Source organism: Oncorhynchus clarkii, chromosome 18, assembly GCF_045791955.1.
Source record: "Oncorhynchus clarkii lewisi isolate Uvic-CL-2024 chromosome 18, UVic_Ocla_1.0, whole genome shotgun sequence".
NCBI lineage: Eukaryota > Metazoa > Chordata > Actinopteri > Salmoniformes > Salmonidae > Oncorhynchus > Oncorhynchus clarkii.
In genome coordinates, this window is record NC_092164.1 from 40,921,945 (window position 1) to 40,942,654 (window position 20,710).

At 41.2% G+C, this 20,710-nt stretch overlaps 1 protein-coding gene across 1 annotated transcript in view; it reads right to left on the reverse strand.

The window, feature by feature from the left end:
* LOC139373500 (atrial natriuretic peptide receptor 1-like) overlaps positions 1-20,710 on the reverse strand; it is a 119,505-nt gene that overhangs the window by 53,616 nt on the left and 45,179 nt on the right. Inside the window, exons 4-5 of the mRNA XM_071114086.1 lie at positions 10,052-10,165; positions 2,873-3,008 (exon numbers count right to left, since the gene is read on the reverse strand). Coding sequence (XP_070970187.1) covers positions 2,873-3,008; positions 10,052-10,165 — 250 coding nt within the window. The remainder of the gene's footprint in view (positions 1-2,872; positions 3,009-10,051; positions 10,166-20,710) is intronic.

Below are 20,710 nucleotides of genomic sequence, written 5' to 3' on the forward strand. Positions count from 1 at the left end.
TCAGTCAGGAAGTTAAAGCTTGGTCGCAAATGGGTCTTCCAAATGGACAATGACCTCAAGCATACTTCCAAAGTTGTGGCAAAATGGCTTAAGGACAACAAAGTCAAGGTATTGGAGTGGCCTTTACAAACCCTGACCCCAATCCAATAGAAAATGTGTGGGCAGAACTGAAAAAGCGTGTGCGAGTAAGGAGGCGTACAAACCTGACTCAGTTACACCACCTCTGTCAGGAGGAATGGGCCAAAATTCACCCAACTTATTGTGGGAAGCTTGTGGGAGGCTACCCGAAACGTTCGACCCAAGTTAAACAATTTTACTACCAAATACTAATTGAGTGTATGTAAACTTCTGACCCACTGGGAATGCGCTGAAAGAAATAAAAGCTGAAATAAATCATTCTCTCTACTATTATTCTGACATTTCACGTTCTTAAAATAAAGTGGTGATCCTAACTGACCTAGGACAGGGCATTTATACTAGCATTAATTGTCAGGAATTGTGAAAAACTGAGTTTAAATTTATTTGGCTAAGGTGTATGTAAACTTCCGACTTCAACTGTATGTACGGTGGGTGATTGGTTGAAATTGAGAGCCCTTTTTTTGTACTGTGGTGATGGGTCCGTTTTATGCGATAATATTGCGATGCTTTGACTGTTTTAAGTGGAAATAGTGTAGTGATTCATCAAATTTGCAATGTCTCGCATAATATGCAGAAAATTGTTGATTTTGAAAAACATTATTGCATTCAAAGAATTGCAGAATCCTGGAGGGACTGTGTTTTGCCCCTATGTAGGGGGACCCCCCCAGAAAAAAAAACATTTTGTTAGTGCCCCCAAAAGGCTGATAATTTTTTCTATAAGTGGACGTTTAGTGGCCAGCACACACATGCTCACATTAGTTCAATATTTTTGTTTCACTGATTTAAAATCTTCACAAATACATGTGATTATACATCATGTGTGTGCTTGCGCTGCCATCTTTGATATTGAACATTCTTTAACTGCTTAAGTTGCTTCGCTGTATCATATCAATGCCTTTTGACCCTTTGATTAGCTGGTGAGTGCTTATTGGAGACAGCAAGAGGTGCTTGTGAGTTCTCTACAGTGGTCAGTGTAATCAGTTTTAGAAGTAAGGGGACGGGTGGGTAGTCGGTTTGTGGGTTAGGTTGTTGTTATGGAGACATGGAATGGCAACGGGTGGTCTTTTGTGCAGAGCAGGTAGCGCATTGTGAGTAGTAGACTAACATTTCAGCGTTTAAAAGCACTGACAGTGTGTGGTCACTGCAGGTCTCCAATTACTGCACTTTAATTTATTTTAGCATATTTTATGCATATTTAAGCACTTTGAAGTGCGTCATTACATTGTATTCACACGGAGAATGCCTAGGTAACAGGATTACTCTATTTAGAATTTACCCAATTACAGCTTATTCTGAAAGTTCAGACCCCTTCACTTTGTCCACATTTTGTTACATTACAGCCTTATTCTAAAATGTATTAAATATTTTTTTAAACAACAGAAATACCTTATTTACATAAGTATTCAGACCCTTTGATATGAGACTCGCAATTTTGCTCAGGTGCATCTTGTTTCCATTGATCATCCTTGAGATGTTTCTACAACTTCATTGGCGTCAACCTTTGGTAATTTCAATTGATTGGACATGATTTGGAAAGGTACACCTGTCTATATAAGATCCAACAGTTGACAGTGCATGTCAGAGCAAAAACCATGCCAGACAGGATTGTGTCTGAGGATGTGTACCAAAACATTTCTCCAGCATTGAAGGTCCCCAAGAACACAGTGACCTCCATCATTCTTAAATGGAAGAAGATTGGAACCACCAAGACTCTCTTAGAGCTGGCCTCCCGGCCAAACTGAGCAATCAGGGGAGAAGGGCCATGGTCAGGGAGGTGACCAAGAACCCGACAGAGCTCCAGAGTTCCTCTGTGGAGATGGGAGAACCTTCCAGTAGGACAACCATCTCTGCAGCACTCCACCAATCAGGCCTTTATGGTAGAGTAGCCAAACAGAAGCCACTCCTCAGTAAAAGGCACATGACAGCACGCTTGGAGTTTGCCAAAATGTACATAAAGGACTCTTAGACCATCAGATACAAGTCTGATGAAATCAAGATTGAAATTAAGGATTTTTTTGGTTGCTATTTTTTTATTAATGTTTACCCCTTTAACTCCCCAATTGGTAGTTACAGTCATCTCATCGCTGCAACTCCTGTACGGACTCAGGAGAGGCAAAGGTCGAGAGCCATGCGTCCTCCGAAACACGAACCAACCAAGCCGCACTGCTTCTTGACACAATGCCCACTTAACCTGGAAGCCAGCCACACCAATGTGTCGGAGGAAACACTGTACACCTGGCGACCGTGTCAGCGTGCATATGCCCGGCCCTCCAGGAATCGCTAGAGAGTGATGGGACAAGGACATCTCAGCCGACCAAACCCTCCTCTAACCCGGACAATGCTGGGCCAATTGTACGCTGCCCCATGGGTCTCCCGGTTGTGGGCTGCGACAGAGCCTGGACTTGAACTAGGATCTCTAGTGGCACAGCTGAATAATTTTGCACGGCCAATTTTTCAGTTTTGATTTGTTAAAAAAGTTTGAAATATCCAATAAATGTCGTTCCACTTCATGACTGTGTCCCACTTGTTGTTGATTCTTCACAAAAAAATACAGTTTTATATCTTTATGTTTGAAGCCTGAAATGTGGCAAAAGGTCGCAAAGTTCAAGGGGGCCGAATACTTTCGCAAGGCACTGTATCTGCATTGACTCACCATGTTACGTGTGGTTCCACATCCTCTGTGTGTGTGTGTGTTCGTGCGCACACATGTGTGTGTGTATCTGCAATGACTCACCATGGTACGTGCGATTCCACATCCTCTTGGTGACGGTGTCCCCTCGCGGCCGGCCCCCTGCCTCTGTCATGGTCTCATTCAGGGCCTGAGAGTAAAGCATCACGCCGTCATAGAAGCCTCCTGCTATCAGGTTCATCTAGTTGAGAGAATGCCAAGAGTGTGCAAAGTTGTCATCAAGGCAAAGGGTGGCTATTTGAAGAATCTCAAATATAAGATGTATTTTGACACTTTTTTTGGTGACTACACGATTCCATGTGTGTTATTTCATAGTTTTGATGTCTTCACTATTATTCTACAATGTAGAAAATATTAAAACTAATGTAAAAACCCTTGAATGAGTAGTGTTCTAAAACTTTTGACTGGTAGTGTATACAGATAAATAAATACATACAAATGAAATGGAAGGCATTTGAACCAACTCTGGCACAAAGAGAAGATTCAAGTGTGAGACAGGCCTACACAATATATAAGTGCCATTTGCCATATAGGAGCTAAAGATTTTTTATAATTGAATTATAAGTCACCATTTTTATTTTATTCCAGGCTTTATCAAAAAATTCCACAAATGGAAATACACAATGGACAAAAAAACATTGCCGTTTCTCCTCATCGCTCAGCCACATAATGCCAGGGTAAATCTGGTGGATTTTCTAGAATAAGGACAAGCATATATCGTGGTAGAAAAGGGAATAAAACTCATTTCAGTCTCTATTTATTTGAGGTCACAATGTTGTTGTTTTTTTTACCTTTATTTAACTAGGCAAGTCAGTTAAGAACACATTCTTATTTTCAATGACAGCCTAGGAACAGTGGGTTAACTGCCTTGTTCAGGGGAAGAACGACAGATTTTTACCTTGTCAGCTCGGGGATTCAATATTGCGACCTTTTGCCACATTTCAGGCTTCAAACATAAAGATATAAAACTGTATTTTTTTGTGAAGAATCAACAACAAGTGGGACACAATCCTGAAGTGGAACGACATTTATTGGATATTTAAAACTTTTTTAACAAATCAAAAACTGAAAAATTGGGCGTGCAAAATTATTCAGCCCCCTTAAGTTAATACTTTGTAGCGCCACCTTTTGCTGCGATTACAGCTGTAAGTCGCTTGGGGTATGTCTCTATCAGTTTTGCACATCGAGAGACTGAACATTTTTCCCATTCCTCCTTGCAAAACAGCTCGAGCTCAGTGAGGTTGGATGGAGAGCATTTGTGAACAGCAGTTTTCAGTTCTTTCCACAGATTCTCGATTGGATTCAGGTCTGGACTTTGACTTGGCCATTCTAACACCTGGATATGTTTATTTTTGAACCATTCCATTGTAGATTTTGCTTTATGTTTTGGATCATTGTCTTGTTGGAAGACAAATCTCCGTCCCAGTCTCAGGTCTTTTGCAGACTCCATCAGGTTTTCTTCCAGAATGGTCCTGTATTTGGCTCCATCCATCTTCCCATCAATTTTAACCATCTTCCCTGTCCCTGCTGAAGAAAAGCAGGCCCAAACCATGATGCTGCCACCACCATGTTTGACAGTGGGGATGGTGTGTTCAGCTGTGTTGCTTTTACGCCAAACATAACGTTTTGCATTGTTGCCAAAAAGTTCAATTTTGGTTTCATCTGACCAGAGCACCTTCTTCCACATGTTTGGTGTGTCTCCCAGGTGGCTTGTGGCAAACTTTAAACAACACTTTTTATGGATATCTTTAAGAAATGGCTTTCTTCTTGCCACTCTTCCATAAAGGCCAGATTTGTGCAATATACGACTGATTGTTGTCCTATGGACAGAGTCTCCCACCTCAGCTGTATATCTCTGCAGTTCATCCAGAGTGATCATGGGCCTCTTGGCTGCATCTCTGATCAGTCTTCTCCTTGTATGAGCTGAAAGTTTAGAGGGACGGCCAGGTCTTGGTAGATTTGCAGTGGTCTGATACTCCTTCCATTTCAATATTATCGCTTGCACAGTGCTCCTTGGGATGTTTAAAGCTTGGGAAATATTTTTGTATCCAAATCATGCTTTAAACTTCTTCACAACAGTATCTCGGACCTGCCTGGTGTGTTCCTTGTTTTTCATGATGCTCTCTGCGCTTTTAACGGACCTCTGAGACTATCACAGTGCAGGTGCATTTATACGGAGACTTGATTACACACAGGTGGATTGTATTTATCATCATTAGTCATTTAGGTCAACATTGGATCATTCAGAGATCCTCACTGAACTTCTGGAGAGAGTTTGCTGCACTGAAAGTAAAGGGGCTGAATAATTTTGCACGCCCAATTTTTCAGTTTTTGATTTGTTAAAAAAGTTTGAAATATCAAATAAATGTCGTTCCACTTCATGATTGTGTCCCACTTGTTGTTGATTCTTCAAAAAAAATACAGTTTTATATCTTTATGTTTGAAGCCTGAAATTTGGCAAAAGGTTGCAAAGTTCAAGGGGGCCGAATACTTTCGCAAGGCACTGTACTTCCACACTATGAGGTTGGAATTATACTGTGAAATTGTGAAAATTATGATAATGCCCTTTTATTGTAAGAGCTGTTTGAAAAGACTGAATGTTTTGGTGGAATGGAGTTTTGGCCTGTCTGGCGACATCACGGTAAATTGGTTAATAGACCAATAAGAAAGAGAATTCCAAACCTCTCTGCCAATAACAGCTAGTTTTCACCTCCCCACTCAGACCACTCCCAGACAATTCTAGCAACATTCTTGCTTGAGAAATTGCTCTTTGCAAAGAAGCTATGTTTGCTTCTTTTTGTCCATTTGAATTGAAAACAATCACTGTAAGGTACTTCATTGTTACCCAGAAAGGATTTGACATTGAGATAAAAACGGCTCCATTGGACCTTTAACAGGCAGACAGACAGACAGACACAAGTACATGAGCTTGTCCCTGAGCGAACAACCGTCCCCACAGACCATCTCTCACTGGCTCTAACAAAGGTAGAGCCACCCACACCTCTCGTTCAGCACTTTAGCAGGCGCCACCCAGGGACGTTCAGTACAAATTTAAGCTCTCTTACAGAGGACACCCCTGAATATTAGCCAGGTAGCTCCATACACCCACACTCCCCGTTAGCCACACAGTCACTCTACCACATACAATTCAAACAAAATAACAGCATTGAAATACCTTTTTTTCCATAACTTTTTTATAACCCCCTTTTTCTCCCCAATTTTGTGATATCCAATTACTATCTTGTCTCATCACTGCAACTCCCCAACAGGCTCGGGAGAGGCAAAGGTCAAGTCATGCATCCTCCGAAACATGACCCTCCAAACCACACTCCTCAAAACCTCTTAAGGATCCCGCCCCTTTTTTCCCCCAATTTTCACCTAAAATGACATACCCAAATCTAACTGCCTGTAGCTCTGGACCTGAAGCAATATGCATATTATTATTATTTTTTATTTCACCTTTATTTAACCAGGTAGGCTAGTTGAGAACAAGTTCTCATTTGCAACTGCGACCTGGCCATGATAAAGCAAAGCAGTTCGACACATACAACAACACAGAGTTACACATGGAATAAACAAACATACAATCAATAATACAGTAGAAAAATCTATATACAGCATGTGAAAATGAGGTAGGATAAGAGAGGTAAGGCTGGATTTTTGAAAGTAGAAGTTCGAATTGTTTGGGTACAGACCTGGAAATTAAGACAGAACTCTGTAGGCTATCTCTGCAGTAGATTGCAATACCGCCCGCTTCGGCAGTTCTATCTTGTCGGAAAATGTTATAGCTAGGGATGGAAACTTCAGGGTTTTTGGTGGACTTCTTAAGCCAGGATTCAGACACGGCTAGGACATCCGGGTTGGCAGAGTGTGCTAAAGCAGTGAATAAAACAAACTTAGGGAGGAGGCTTCTAATGTTAACATGCATGAAAGCAAGGTTTTTTTACGGTTACAGAAGTCAACAAATGAGAGCACCTGGGGAGTAGGAGTGGAGCTAGGCACTGCAGGGCCTGGATTAACCTCTACATCACCAGAGGAACAGAGGAGGATTCTTGATACCATTTGAAAATAAACACTTTGAAGTTTGTGGAAATGTGAAATGAATGTAGGAGAATATAACACATTAGATCTGGTAAAAGATAATACAAAGCAAAAACCATTCGTTTTTTTGTATTTGTTTTGTACCATCCTCTTTGAAATGCAAGAGAAAGGCCATATTGAATTATTCCAGCCCAGGTGCAATTTTGATTGCAGTGTACGTGCAAAGTTTTGGACTGATCCAATGAACCATTGGATGTAAGACTGCCCAAATGTTCCTAATTTATGTTTATTAATAACTTTTCAAGTTCATAACTATGCACTCTCCTCAAACAATATCATGGTATACTTTCACTGTAATAGCTACTGTACATTGGACAGTGCAGTTAGATGAACAAGAATTTAAACTTTCTGCCAATATCAGATACATCTATGTCCTGGGAAATGATGTTACTTACAACCTCATGCTAATCGCATTAGCCTACGTTAGCTCAACTGTCCCGGCAGGGGACCCACTGATCCTGTAGAGGTTATTAACACCTGCCTGCTTAACCCGGAAGACAGCCGCACCAATGTGTCGGAGGAAACACTGTTCAACTGACAACCGAAGTCAGCGGAGTCACTAGAGTGTAATGAGGGCCAATTGTGCACCGCCCTATGGGACTTCCGGTCACGGCCGGATTGGGATTGAACCTGGGTTCGGTTTGAACTTGGGCGGCCAAGCATTTATATACCTTGACATGGTTTCACACTATGAATGTCTCACAATTTGTGTAATCGACCAAATTTTCATAGAGGCATTTTAATTTGTGTATTTAGGTGAAACTTGTCTACCGCATAAATGCAATGTGATCTAAAGATGCATGGAACTGTTTTCACGAGCTGACAAATCCACATAGATGTTTTGCCTGAACTATAGCCCCTGTCTCATAGTGTAATAAGTGGGGCTGCCCAAGTACACTGTGCAATAATGGCTGCCATTTCTACATTAGGGTCCGTGTTGCTATGACAATCAGTATATCAGCAAGTTTTCCCAAGTGCCAAATGGGAGGAAAAGCATTACTTTCTACCTTCCCTGGACTGCTGCTGCACTAATTAGTGACTGGCTTTCTAGCTTCCTAACTGAGGTGCCATTGATTGGGCTGAGACTAGAGACACTGGAGTGTGTCACACAGCCCTGTCACTCGAATTAGCTTAGCCCAGCTGTGGCTATAAAGCAATGGTTTGTTATTTTCCATAAACAATATGATGCCGCAGACCTAAAAGACCCGTAATCTTCCCAAGAGGAGATATGTAACTTTACAGGCTCTATTTGATGGATAAATCCCTGTTTGCAGTATAAAAACTGTGGCATAACTTCAACCATCGAAAGCAAGGTTTGTGTGGAAAATATACACTCCAGCAAGCCCAATAATCCACTTAGAAAACAGGGTAACGGCACAGTTGTAAAAGATATCGTGACACCTTGCAATCATGACGCAATACGTGCCTGCACATGCAGACCGTACTTGCTACAAAGTTACAGAAAGCTAAACCAACAACCACACAAACTGAAATTGGATACATTGTAAACACAGGTCCAACAAGGAAAACACATAGCTTGCTAGCATCGATTTGTTTTTCCAGAGACGTACTTTTTGGAGCATCTGATGACCTAACGTTGTGTGATGAACATATAGTTCTCCGGTCCCCTCCGCCGCTATGCTGTCAAATCCTTCCACATGTTTCTAGTTTAATCCAGCTGTTTACAGCTACTGATATTTTTTAATTCAGTTGTCATATTGTCAGGTTTGCTAGCTACAAACTATTTAGCTAGCTTCTACCCTAGTGTTTGTTATGCAATGTGATCCCCTCGCAATTAACAGTCAGTGTCAACGAGTGTCCTGATGGGAAGGCAAACTTTTCTAGCTATGCCAGAGAAAATCAGCATTATCAGCTCATTGTTATGGATGTATTGAAAGGAATGTCAATAGAAAACAGTGTAAACAAATACAAATGCAGCTACTTTGCTGTTATTCTGGCTGCAGAGGCCTTGACTGCCTTGACTGTAGCCGTAGCTAGTCAGCTAGCTAGCAAGCAAGGGACAACAGTCTAATAAAATAGTAATTTTACTTGACAATCGTACTTAGGGATTATACAAAAAGTGCAAGGAAATGACCATTTCTAGATGTCCCACGGCGATTGCTGACTGACTTGAAAATGTTGGAATTGAAGTGTAACACGTACACTTAAAATTTGATAATTGCATACCGGTAAACAGGTTTCCTAAATCTGAACATTGAGAACCTGCAAATGTCATGTGGTTAAGGTAATTCTATACTAGCAAATCCAAACGGAGCCAGAAGGAAAACGCCAGAATGTTCATTCTCTACATTCTTACAAAAACGGGTTCCAAATGGGTTATTCGTCTGTCCCCATAGCAGAATCCTTTTTTGTTCTAGGTAGAATAACTATTTTTGGTAGAAGGGTTCTACATGGAACTCAAAATGGTTCTACCTAGTTCTAGAGAGCACCTTTTTTTCTAAGAGTTCAGATTCAAAGCATAGAAGGGTAAAAACTATTTCAATCTTCACCTTTAATCAATCTTCACCTTGTGTCGGCCATCACTCTGTTGACTCCAATACAGTGTAAACAACCTGACACACATCACATTGTAGAACATCCCTATTGGCAAAGATTGAACCCAGCCTTTGTTTTTTTACCATGAGATCCATTAGGACTGAGGAGAAATTATGAAAATTCTACAAGCTCTTGTCCCAGCAGCATTTGAAAGGTCATGCATTGTGAAGGCAGATAGAGGTGGTACAGTTTGGGCCCACATCGGTAACTGTGAGCCAGCAGATAAGCAGCAAGAGGCGATGCCATTTCTGTCGGTCTACGAGTCTACCTGTGAATTTATCGGTGTGTTTGTACATCTAATAAAACAACTTTTTTTGTCTATTTAATTCTGCCTGTGGGTCTGAAGGAGGTACAATCCTTTCCAACGTTGGATGTTCTTGAGTGTCCATCCTATGTATAAGAAAGACACCCTCTTTGTCTCTACCAATCTCCTGCCAACATCACATGCAGTTTTACTTTTACTGTCTTATTTCTACCTTATTTCTATTCTGGTATCACCCTGCCTGTCAATCAATTTATCAATCAATCAACCAACAAGCAAGCAACCAATTGGCCATCCTCACTTACCAGCGAGTCTTCTACGGTGAAGTTGAACATGTTCATGGCGTCCGTCTTCAGGTTGGAAACAAACTCCTTGTACTCTGGGTTCTGTGGCTCTTTGTAGGTCAGGATCTTCACACTCTGTCAGGATAGATGAATGACAACCAGTCAGAAAAACGCAAAAGCATAACACACAACATACAGATTATACCATACACATTGCCATAGTCTCATGTTATAGACGGCACAAACACTCATCAACTCCTGCGTCTCATTTTAATTAGAGGTTCACAGCGAAGATGTGAAACCTATTGTTATTCTGAGATTTAAATTTTTTTTAAATCCTGGACATGTTCAAATAACTAACTTTTTTTCTAAATTGGCACACATACACTAGAGCCCATGACTTGGTCAAAAATAATGCCACCCACAGATGCACAATCGAGAGCATCCTGTCGGGCTGTATCACCGCCTGGTACGGCAACTGCTCCAACCACAACCGTAAAGCTCTCCAGAGGGTAGTGAGGTCTGCACAACGCATCACCGGGGGCAAACTACCTGCCCTCCAGGACACCTACACCACCCGATGCCACAGGAAGGCCATAAAGATCATCAAGGACATCAACCACCCGAGCCACTGCCTGGTCACCCTGCTATCATCCAGAAGAGGAGGTCAGTACAGGTGCATCAAAGCAGGGACCGAGAGACTGAAAAACAGCTTCTATCTCAAGGCCTTCAGACTGTTAAACAGCCACCACTAACATTGAGTGGCTGCTGCCAACATACTGACTCGACTCCAGCCACTTTAATAATGGAAAAATGTATGTAAAAAATGTATCACTAGCCACTTTAAACAATGTCACTTAATATAATGTTTACATACCCTACATTACTCATCTCATATGTATATGCTGTACTCGATACCATCTACTGCATCTTGCCTATGCCGTTCTGTACCATCACTCATTCATATATCTTTATGTACATATTCTTCATCCCTTTACACTTGTGTGTATAAGGTAGTTGTTGTGAAATTGTTAGGTTAGATTACTCCTTGGTTATTACTGCATTGTCGGAACTAGAAGCACAAGCATTTCGCTACACTCGCATTAACATCTACCAACCATGTGTATGTGACAAATAAAATTTGATTTGATGTGGCGCTGTAATAAGCAGGCTCAATTCTTTTATTTTAATTTATTTAACCTTAACTAGGCAAGTCTGTTCAGAACAAATTCTTATTTACAATGACGGCCTGCCCCGGCCAAACCCGGGCGACGCTGGGCCAATTGTGTGCCGCCCTATAGGACTCCCAATCATGGCCGGATGGGATACAACCAGGGAATGTAGTGACGGCTCTTGAAATGAGATGCAGTGCCTTAGACCGCTGCGCCACTCGGGAGGCCAAAACCCATATTGACCTAGAAACTTGAAATGTTGTATGTAGGTGTCTTTCCTCATGCTGAAGAAATGTGTCTCAAGGACACAAGGTCCGTCAGGATACATTTTCCTCCATCTTGGAAATTTTGGAAAACTTTTGAAAAATGTATTCTCATTGACCATACATCTCTTAACTTAGTTTGAGCTAAGGGATTGGTTAAGAGATGCTTGAGTTATTGATGAATCAGGAAATCAGACTTTGCGTGCCCATTTAAATCGTTTGTAAATCCACTCCTTTGTAAATCCACTTCTCACTTGAAACTTTTTAGGGGCATCCTTTGCTCATTGTGCTCTAGCAACTCCTTGTGACAGGGCCGCGCACCTGCAAGCTGACTTCAGTCATCAGTCGAACTGTGTGTCCTTCCGACACATTGGTGCGGCTGACTTCTGGGTTAAGCGAGCATTGCAATAAGAAGTAGGCGCCCAGGTGGGTCATGTTTTGGACGATGCATGACTTGACCCTTGCAGAGATGAGCCAAGGGATCTAATTCAGGGAGAAAACTGGGTATGCTTCTGGCAATACCATACCAGTGTGATAAGTACTGGGACGGGAGACCGCCTGGGAATACCAGGTGCCGTAAGCAAAAAATTTAATAATTGACATTATCGATCATAGTCTGCTGCCGGAAAAACGTATGTGTTATGGCTTTACACACCCTGCTATATTGTGGATAAAGAGTTACCTGCTAAACAGAACACAGAGGGTGTTCTTTAATGGAAGCCTCTCCAACATAATCCAGGGAGAATCAGGAATTCCCCAGGGCAGCTGTCTAGGCCCCTTACCTTTTTCAATCCTTAGTAACGAGTAAAGCTTAACACTATATATGTCAGCTACTACAGAGACTGAAATGACTGTAACATTTAACAAAGAGCTGCAGTTGGTTTCAGAGTGGGCGGCAAGGAATAAGTTAGTCCCAAATATTTCTACAACTAAAAGCATTGTATTTGGGACAAATCATTCAAAAAACCCTAAACCTAAACGAAATATTGTAATGAATCATGTGGAAATTGAGCAAGTTGAGGTGACCAAACTGCTTGGCGTAACCCTGGATTGTAAACTGTCGTGGTCAAAACATATTGATACAACAGTAGCTAAGATGGGGAGAAGTCTGTCCATAATAAAGCGCTGCTCTACCTTCTTAAAAGCACTTATCAACAAGGCAGGTCCTACAGGCCCTAGTTTAGTCACACCTGGACTACTGTTCAGTCGTGTGGTCAGATGCCACAAAAAGGGACTTAGGAAAATGTCAATTGGCTCAGAACAGGTCAGCACGGCTGGCCCTTGGATGGACACAGAGAGCTAACATTAATAATATGGATGTCAATCTCTCCTGGCTCAAAGTGTAGGAGAGATTGACTTCATCACTACTTGTATTTGTGAGAGGTATTGACATGTTGAATGCACTGAGCTGAAATACTGGCACACAGCTCGGACACTCATGCATACCCCACAAGACATGCCACCAGAGGTCTCTTCACAGTTCCGAATTCCAGAACAGACTATGGGAGGCGCACAGTACTACATAGAGCCATTACTACATGGAACTCTATTCCACATCAAGTAACTGATGCAAACAGTAAAATGTGATTTTAAAAAACATATAAAAATACACCTTATGGAACAGCGGGGACTGTGAAGCAAAACTAATATTGGCACACACTCATACATACACACACACAATGACATATGCACTATACACACATGTACACATTGATTTTGTATTGTAGATATGTAGTAGTGGTGGAATAGGGGCCTGAGGGCACACAGTGTGTTTGTGAAATCTGTAAATGTTTTGTAAAATTATATAACTGCCTTAATTTTGATGGACACCAGGAAGAGCAGAAAATGGGGATCCATAATAAATACAAAATACAAACATGGCCACACTATACCAGTAGATGCATATCAGCACATAAGCTAATATGCTTAAATATTCTCAAAATACTTCAAAATTCTTCTCCTCGTGAACCATAAGACCAAATAACACCAAATGTGGAATGTAAGTCCATGGTACATGTCTTAGTTTAGTTTAAAAAAAGGGATTGGTCAAAAGGTGGCTGAGTTATTGACAAATCAAAAATCTGATTTGAAACCACTGTAAATCCACTCCACAGTGGCTTATGAGCTTGTCATTGCTATCATATACATCTCTAAGATGAACCACACTGAATTTGGTATTGATATCTCGAAAAACAAGGAAACTATAAACAACTAATTCCTTGCATATGTAACGCCAATGCTCAAAATAATCTTCTCCTCATGAACCATGGTCAGTTTCACTCCATATTTTGTATTTAGACTTATGATTGCACTTTTTTTTATTTAGATTTTTTATTTCAACTTTATTTAACCAGGAAGGTCAGTTGAGAACAAGTTCTCATTAACAACTGTGACCTGGCCAAGATGGATGGAAAGGCACACACTTGTCTGTACAAGGTCCCACAGTTGAAAATACATGTCAGAGCAAAAACCAAGCCATGAGGTCGAAGGAATTGTCCGTAGATCTCAGAGACAGGATCTGGAGAAGGGTACCAAAACATTTCTGCAGCATTGCAGGTCCCCAAGAACACAGTGGACTCCATCAATCTAAAATGGAAGAAGTTTGGAACCCCCAAGACTTTCTTAGAGCTGGCCGCCCAGCCAAACTGAGCAATCATAGAGAAGGGCCTTGGTCAGGGAGGTGACCAAGAACCCGATGGACACTCTGACAGAGCTCCAGAGTGCCTCTGTGGAGATGGGAGAACTTTCCAGAAGGACAACCATTTCTGCAGCACTCCACCAATCTCCACCAATCAGCCACTGAGGAGTGGCTTCCAGATCCTCAGTAAAAGGCACATGCCAGTCTGCTTGGAGTTTGCCAAAATGCACTTAAAGTACTCTCAGACCATGAAAAACAAGATTCTCTGGTCTGATGAAACCAATATTGAAGTCTTTGGCCTGAATGCCAAGCGTCACCTCTGAAGGAAGCCCGTCACCTTCCCTACAATGAAGCATGGTGGTGGCAGAATCATGCTGTGTACAGGTGTGCCAAGCTTGCAGTGTCATACCCAAGAAGACTCGAAGCTGTAATTGCTGCCAAAAATGCTTCAACAAACTATTGAGTAAAAGGTCTGAATACTTATGTAAATGTAATATTTCAGATTTTTTTAAAATACTTTTGCAAACATTACTAAAAACATGCTTTTGCGTTGTCATTTTGCGGTATTGTGTGTAGATTAATGAGGGGGAAAAAACTATTTAATCAATTTTAGAATAAGGTTGTTACGTAACAAAATGTGGAAAAAATCAAGGGATCCGAATACTGTTTTCAATTTCCAAACAATCAGTGTCTGAAATAAGACCATGACCAACCAGGAATACCTGGTGCACTGAAAAATTTGAATAACAGGAGACTGGTGTTTGGGGACAGAAAACCAATTTCAACACATCATTGGCACATTGTCCCAATGCTGTACTCAAGATAGCGTCTGTGACATCGGCAGATGGGACTTGTAAAATTTGAATTAAATCTAAATAGCATAATAATTGTGTTCATCAAAGTCTGTGTGTTTAAGAGAGACTTCTGGGCCGCGTCTCAATCAACTGCTTCCGCCGGTGTCTGTAAAAATGACTGGAGATGAATAGGTTCTTTCCACATCATAAGAGTACGTGTCAATCCACATATTTTTTTATATATATAAATCTGAGCTTTCTATATCTGTCAGATAAAGGATACATACTTCAAAACACTTCCTTTTGATTTATTTTTTGACTATCTGTTTTGCCACGTATGAATGTGTCATTCAATGCGTTTCTAAATGTATTTTTCTGACACAGTTGAAGTTGGAAGTTTACATACACCTTAGCCAAACACATTTAAACTCAGTTTTTCACAATTCCTGACATTTAACCCGAATAAAAATTCTCTGTCTTAGGTCAGTTAGGATCACCACTTTATTTTAAGAATGTGAAATGTCAGAATAATAGTAGAGAGAATGATTTATTTCAGATTTAATTTCCTTCATCACATTCCTCAGTCAGAAGTTAACATACAATCAATTAGTATTTGGTAGCATTGCCTTTAAATTGTTTAACTTGGGTCAAACGTTTCAGGTAGCTTTCCACAAACTTTGCATAATAAGTTTAGTGTATTTTGGCCCATTCCTCCTGACAGAGCTGGTGTAACTGAGTCAGGTTTGTAGGCCTCCTTGCTCGCACACGCTTTTTCAAGTCTGCACACACATTTTCTATAGGATTTAGGTCAGGGCTTTGTGATGGCCACTCCAATACCTTGACTTTGTTGTCCTTAAGCCATTTTGCCACAACTTTGGAAGTATGCTTGGGGTCATTGTCCATTTGGAAGACCCATTTGCGACCAAGCTTTAACTTCCTGACTGATGTCTTGAGATGTTGCATCAATATATCCACATAATTTTCTTCCCTCATGATGCCATCTATTTTGTGAAGTGCATCAGTCCCTCCTACAGCAAAGCACCCCCACAACATGATGCTGCCATCCCCGTGCTTCACGGTTGGGATGGTGTTCTTCGGCTTGCAAGCCTCCCTCTTTTTCCTCCAAACAAAACGATGGTCATTATGGCCAAACAGTTCTATTTCTGTTTCATCAGACCAGAGGACATTTCTCCAAAAAGTACGATCTTTGACCCCATGTGCAACTGCAAACCGTAGTCTGGCTTTTTTTATGGCAGTTTTGGAGCAGTGGCTTCTTCCTTGCTGAGCGGCCTTTCAGGTTATGTCGATATAGGACTCGTTTTATTGTGGATATAGATACTTTTGTACCCCTTTTCCTCCAGCATCTTCACACGGTCCTTTGCTCTTGTTCTGGGATTGATTTGCACTTTTCGCACCAAAGTACGTTCATCTCTAGGAGACAGAACGTGTCTCCTTCCTGAGCGGTATGACGGCTGCGTGGTCCCATGGTGTTTATACTTGCGTACTATTGCTTTGTGCAGATTAGCGTGGTACCTTCAGGCGTTTGGAAATTGCTCCCAAAGATGACCCAGACTTGTGGAGGTCTGGTTCATCCTTTTTTCTGAGGTCTTCTCTGATTTCTTTTGATTTTCCCATTATGTCAAGCAAAGAAGCACTGAGTTTGAGGGTAGGCCTTGAAATACATCCACAGGTACACCTCCAATTGACTTAAATCATGTCAATTTGCCAATCAGAAGCTTCTAAAGCCATTACATAATTTTCTGGAATTTTCCAAGCTGTTTAAAGGCACAGTCAACTTAGTGTATGTAAACTTCTGACGCACTGGAATTGTGATACAGTGAATTATAAGTGAAATAATCTGTCTGTTAACAATTGTTGGAAAAATTACTTGTGTCATGCACAAAGTAGATGTCCTAACCGACTTGCCAAAACTATAGTTTGTTAATAAGAAACTCCAACCTAATACCTTGACTACACTGCTCGAGTCGCGTGCGCGAGCATTGCAAAATAAATTTAGGAATCTATGTTATTCAATTATTCCACCCACACTGCTCGCGCACGTCAATGGGCGTCTGCGTTGCCAAGGGCTAAAATATAATTAATTCCTATTGCTGATGCAGATCGTGCTGCAAGTCCTGCCTCTCCCATCTCCTCATTGGTTTATAGAAGCAGGTACCCACGTGCCATCTCCTCATTGGTTATACCCATGTGGGTGATTGAAAGACAAACTGTTGCCGGTTGTCGTGGTAATATTATGTAAGTTTAGATGCCAATCACCATATAAGTTAAATGATGAAAACGCCTGGAAGGAGGAGAGATGACTAGAAATGATTCGGTTAACCATTTTTATGTGTGGATTAATTGTCGGAGAAGAGGACCTTGTGCATTTCAGGTAAAATAACAACCTAATGTTTATATCCCAGGACAAATTAGCTAGCAACAGCAAGCTAGCTAAATAGGACAAATTAGCAAGCAAGTGCAAGCTAACTAGCTAAATTGCCATAAATGTTTAATGCTTTTCGACCTGTCCCCAAATTAATGTCATTGGTTCAGAGTTTGTTTTGATATTTTAACCGGCGTGTCGTGATCGCATTTGGTGTAGGGGGACAAAATACATTTATGCACGATGGCGCACGATGGTGCACGATGGTGCACGCACGCAGACGGTTTGGGTTCCGTGTAGGTGTATGTAAACTTCCGACTTCAACTGTGCCTACAGGGGTCCTAAAATTCCAAATCAAATATCTAAATGGCCCATGGTATTGTATGACCATCTTGCCTGACGAGTCAAACTGAATTCTTCCACAGCTCTATGTTTGCTACATACTTCAGACTGCCGTCGTTGAAATCTTTTGTGATGACGTCAAAATGAGGGGTGCTGTACAAAAACAAAGTCATCAGTGATTGGATCATCTCTAACCAATCAGAGTATCAAAGCCAATGACGAATTCTCAAATGCCGTATACCCACCTGTGTTTTAAAAAAGACTAGGCAAGTCAGTTAAGAACAAATTACAATGACGGCCTACACCGGCCAAACCTGGACGCCGTTGGGCCAATTGTGAGCCGCCCTATGGGACTCCCAATCACGGCCGGTTGTGATGCAGCCTGGATTCGAGTGCCTTAGACCGCTGCGCCACTTGGGAGCTCCAAGAAAGAGAAAGGGAAGGAGGATACCTAGTCAGTTGAACAACAATGTATTCAACTGAAATGTGTCTTCCGCATTTAACCCAACCCCTCTGAATCAGAGAGGTGCGGGAGGCTGCCTTAATCAACATCCACGTCTTCGGCGCTTGGGGAACAGTGGGTTAACTGTCTTGCTCAGACCAAACCAGTGTTGTTTTTTCTCATATCATTCTCTCAGGCAGTCTGTATAATTTGGTTGATGACAAGTCAGACTGCAAGTGAACATGCATCAAACTGTTGCGTGATGATGAAATGAGTGTTCAGTCATGATGAAATGAGTGGATGTTAAAATCCAAATGGAAAATATTTACACAAGAAGCAATCTAATATCACACAGTCAAACTCTCAGTCGTTTAGTAAGTTCGCCATTCTGCGATTCTCACTCATCCAGCCACTCGGGTCATGTGACAGTGTTGATGCCCATTCGGTGTTCTTTTTTTCTCCCACATTCTGTGTTCTTTTTTTCCCCCCACATTCCATCATCTGAAATAGCTAATAGTGAGGCAAAATCCCATACGATTAGCATAACTCCTTCCCTCTGTTTCCCTACCGCAGACTCATCATCCGTTTCTTTTTCCCCCTGTCTTTCTGTATGTTCAGTGCATTCACTCTTTCTTCGTGACATGCTGCCTTCTTTCACTTTTCCAATCTACTTGATTTTTCCATTTCCTTGCTCGCTCTTCTTATTGTATTGTAGACGTTACAACAATAGTGAATGACGCAAGAGGAGACGGCAATCAATATTTTAAAAAAACTGAACTGAACATACTGACCAAGTAATTAAACATGGCTTTACACATTTAGGCAAGAGATAATCTATAATACTCATGGCGTGAGTCATGTTCTACCTATGTAATACATAGGAATGTATGACAAATGGGCTCTGTGCTACATGTGACACTTTTAAGAGGAGGAGCCCGATCTTCCACGAGCTCGTGAGTAAAAACATGGCTGTAATTTAAGAATGTGGCGATATTGGTCAGAGCCTGCATTCTGTAAAAACTCAAGGATCTAAAAATCATACCAAACTTTATGCTGCACACTCTTAGAAAAAAGGGTTCCCAGAGGGTTCTTCGGCTGTTCCCATAGGAGAACCCTTTTGGGTTTCAGTTAGAGCCCTTTTTGGTTCCAGGTAGAACCCTTTTGGGTTCCAGGTAGAACCCTCTATGGAAAGGAACCTGGAACCAACAAGGGTTCTCCGATGGGGACAGCTGAATAGCCCTTTTAGGTTCCAGATAGCACCTTTTTTCTAAGAGTGTACGCAGAAGGTGTAGCACACATGAAGCTCTAGACTTTATTTGTGAAGGAGTGAAATACATTTGATTTACAGTACAGACTAATGTACATGGCTAATTAGGGTTAGAAAACATGCGGACAGCGCTGTACACAGCTAGAGGTGCACGTTTTTTCCCCACTATTGTGTTCCAGCTTGCATCTATTTAAAATGTCCGCCAGAGGGACAAACTTGACATAACTTCCATTCACTGTGCAAGTTTGTTTTGTCAAATGGTTTAGTATGCTGGGAAAATGGATTAGCTTGGTTTAACTGACCATAATACCAAGTGGTAACTGGCCGTAACATTGTAGGTGTGGTTGTAGTTTTGCTGTCTGGGTACTGTCATCAAGACAAGTCATCTGCATGCTAAACACACTATATTTCTCATACAGTGTTACTGTGTATTGGGAGATATAATCAGACATATTCAGCTGTAGCATGTTTTTGGCATAGTCATATTTTCCTCATTCCTTGATCTCATCCATTCCTCTCTTGAAAAAAAAAGGTACATAGAGTACATTGCCTTCAGAAAGTATTCATACCCCTTGATTTATTCCACATTATGTTGTGTTACAGCCTGAATTCAAAATGGAGTAAACTGATTTGTATTCTCACCAATCTACACACAATACCCAATAATGACAAAGTGAAAACATGTTTACAGACATTTTTGCAAATTTATCCCAAATGAAATACAGTATTATCTAATTTACCTAAGTATTCTCACCCCTGAGTCAATACTTTGTAGAAGCACATTTGGCAGTGATTACAGCTGTGAGTCTTTCTGGGTAAATCTCTTTTGTACACCTGGATTGTGTAAAATTTGCACATGATTATTTTCTGTTAAATTGTTTGGTTATCATTTCTAGACAACCATTTTCAAGTCTTGCAATAGATTTTCAACAATATTTAGGACAAAACTGTAACTGGGCCACTCAAGAACATTCACTGTCTTCTTGGTAAGCAACTCCAGTGTAGATTTGGCCTTGTGTTTTAGGTTATTGTCCTGCTGAAAGGTGGATTAATCACCCAGTGTCTGGTGGAAAACAGACTGAACCAGGTTTTCCCCTAGGATTTGCCTGTGCTTAGCTCCATTCTGTTTCTTTTTACCCTGAAAAACTCCACAGTCCTTAATGATTACAAGCATACCCATAGTGTCATGTCGTGTGTGTAGGTGGGAAGTCAGGCGCAGGAGAATCAAACTTGGTATAATGGAGTAGTTTAATAACGTAAAACAAACTCCAAAACCAAAGTACATAATAAAATAAACGTGGGTACAAGAACCCGTCACACACCAGTCCATAAATCACGAGCACAACAATAAACAATCTCTGACAAGGACATGAGGTTAA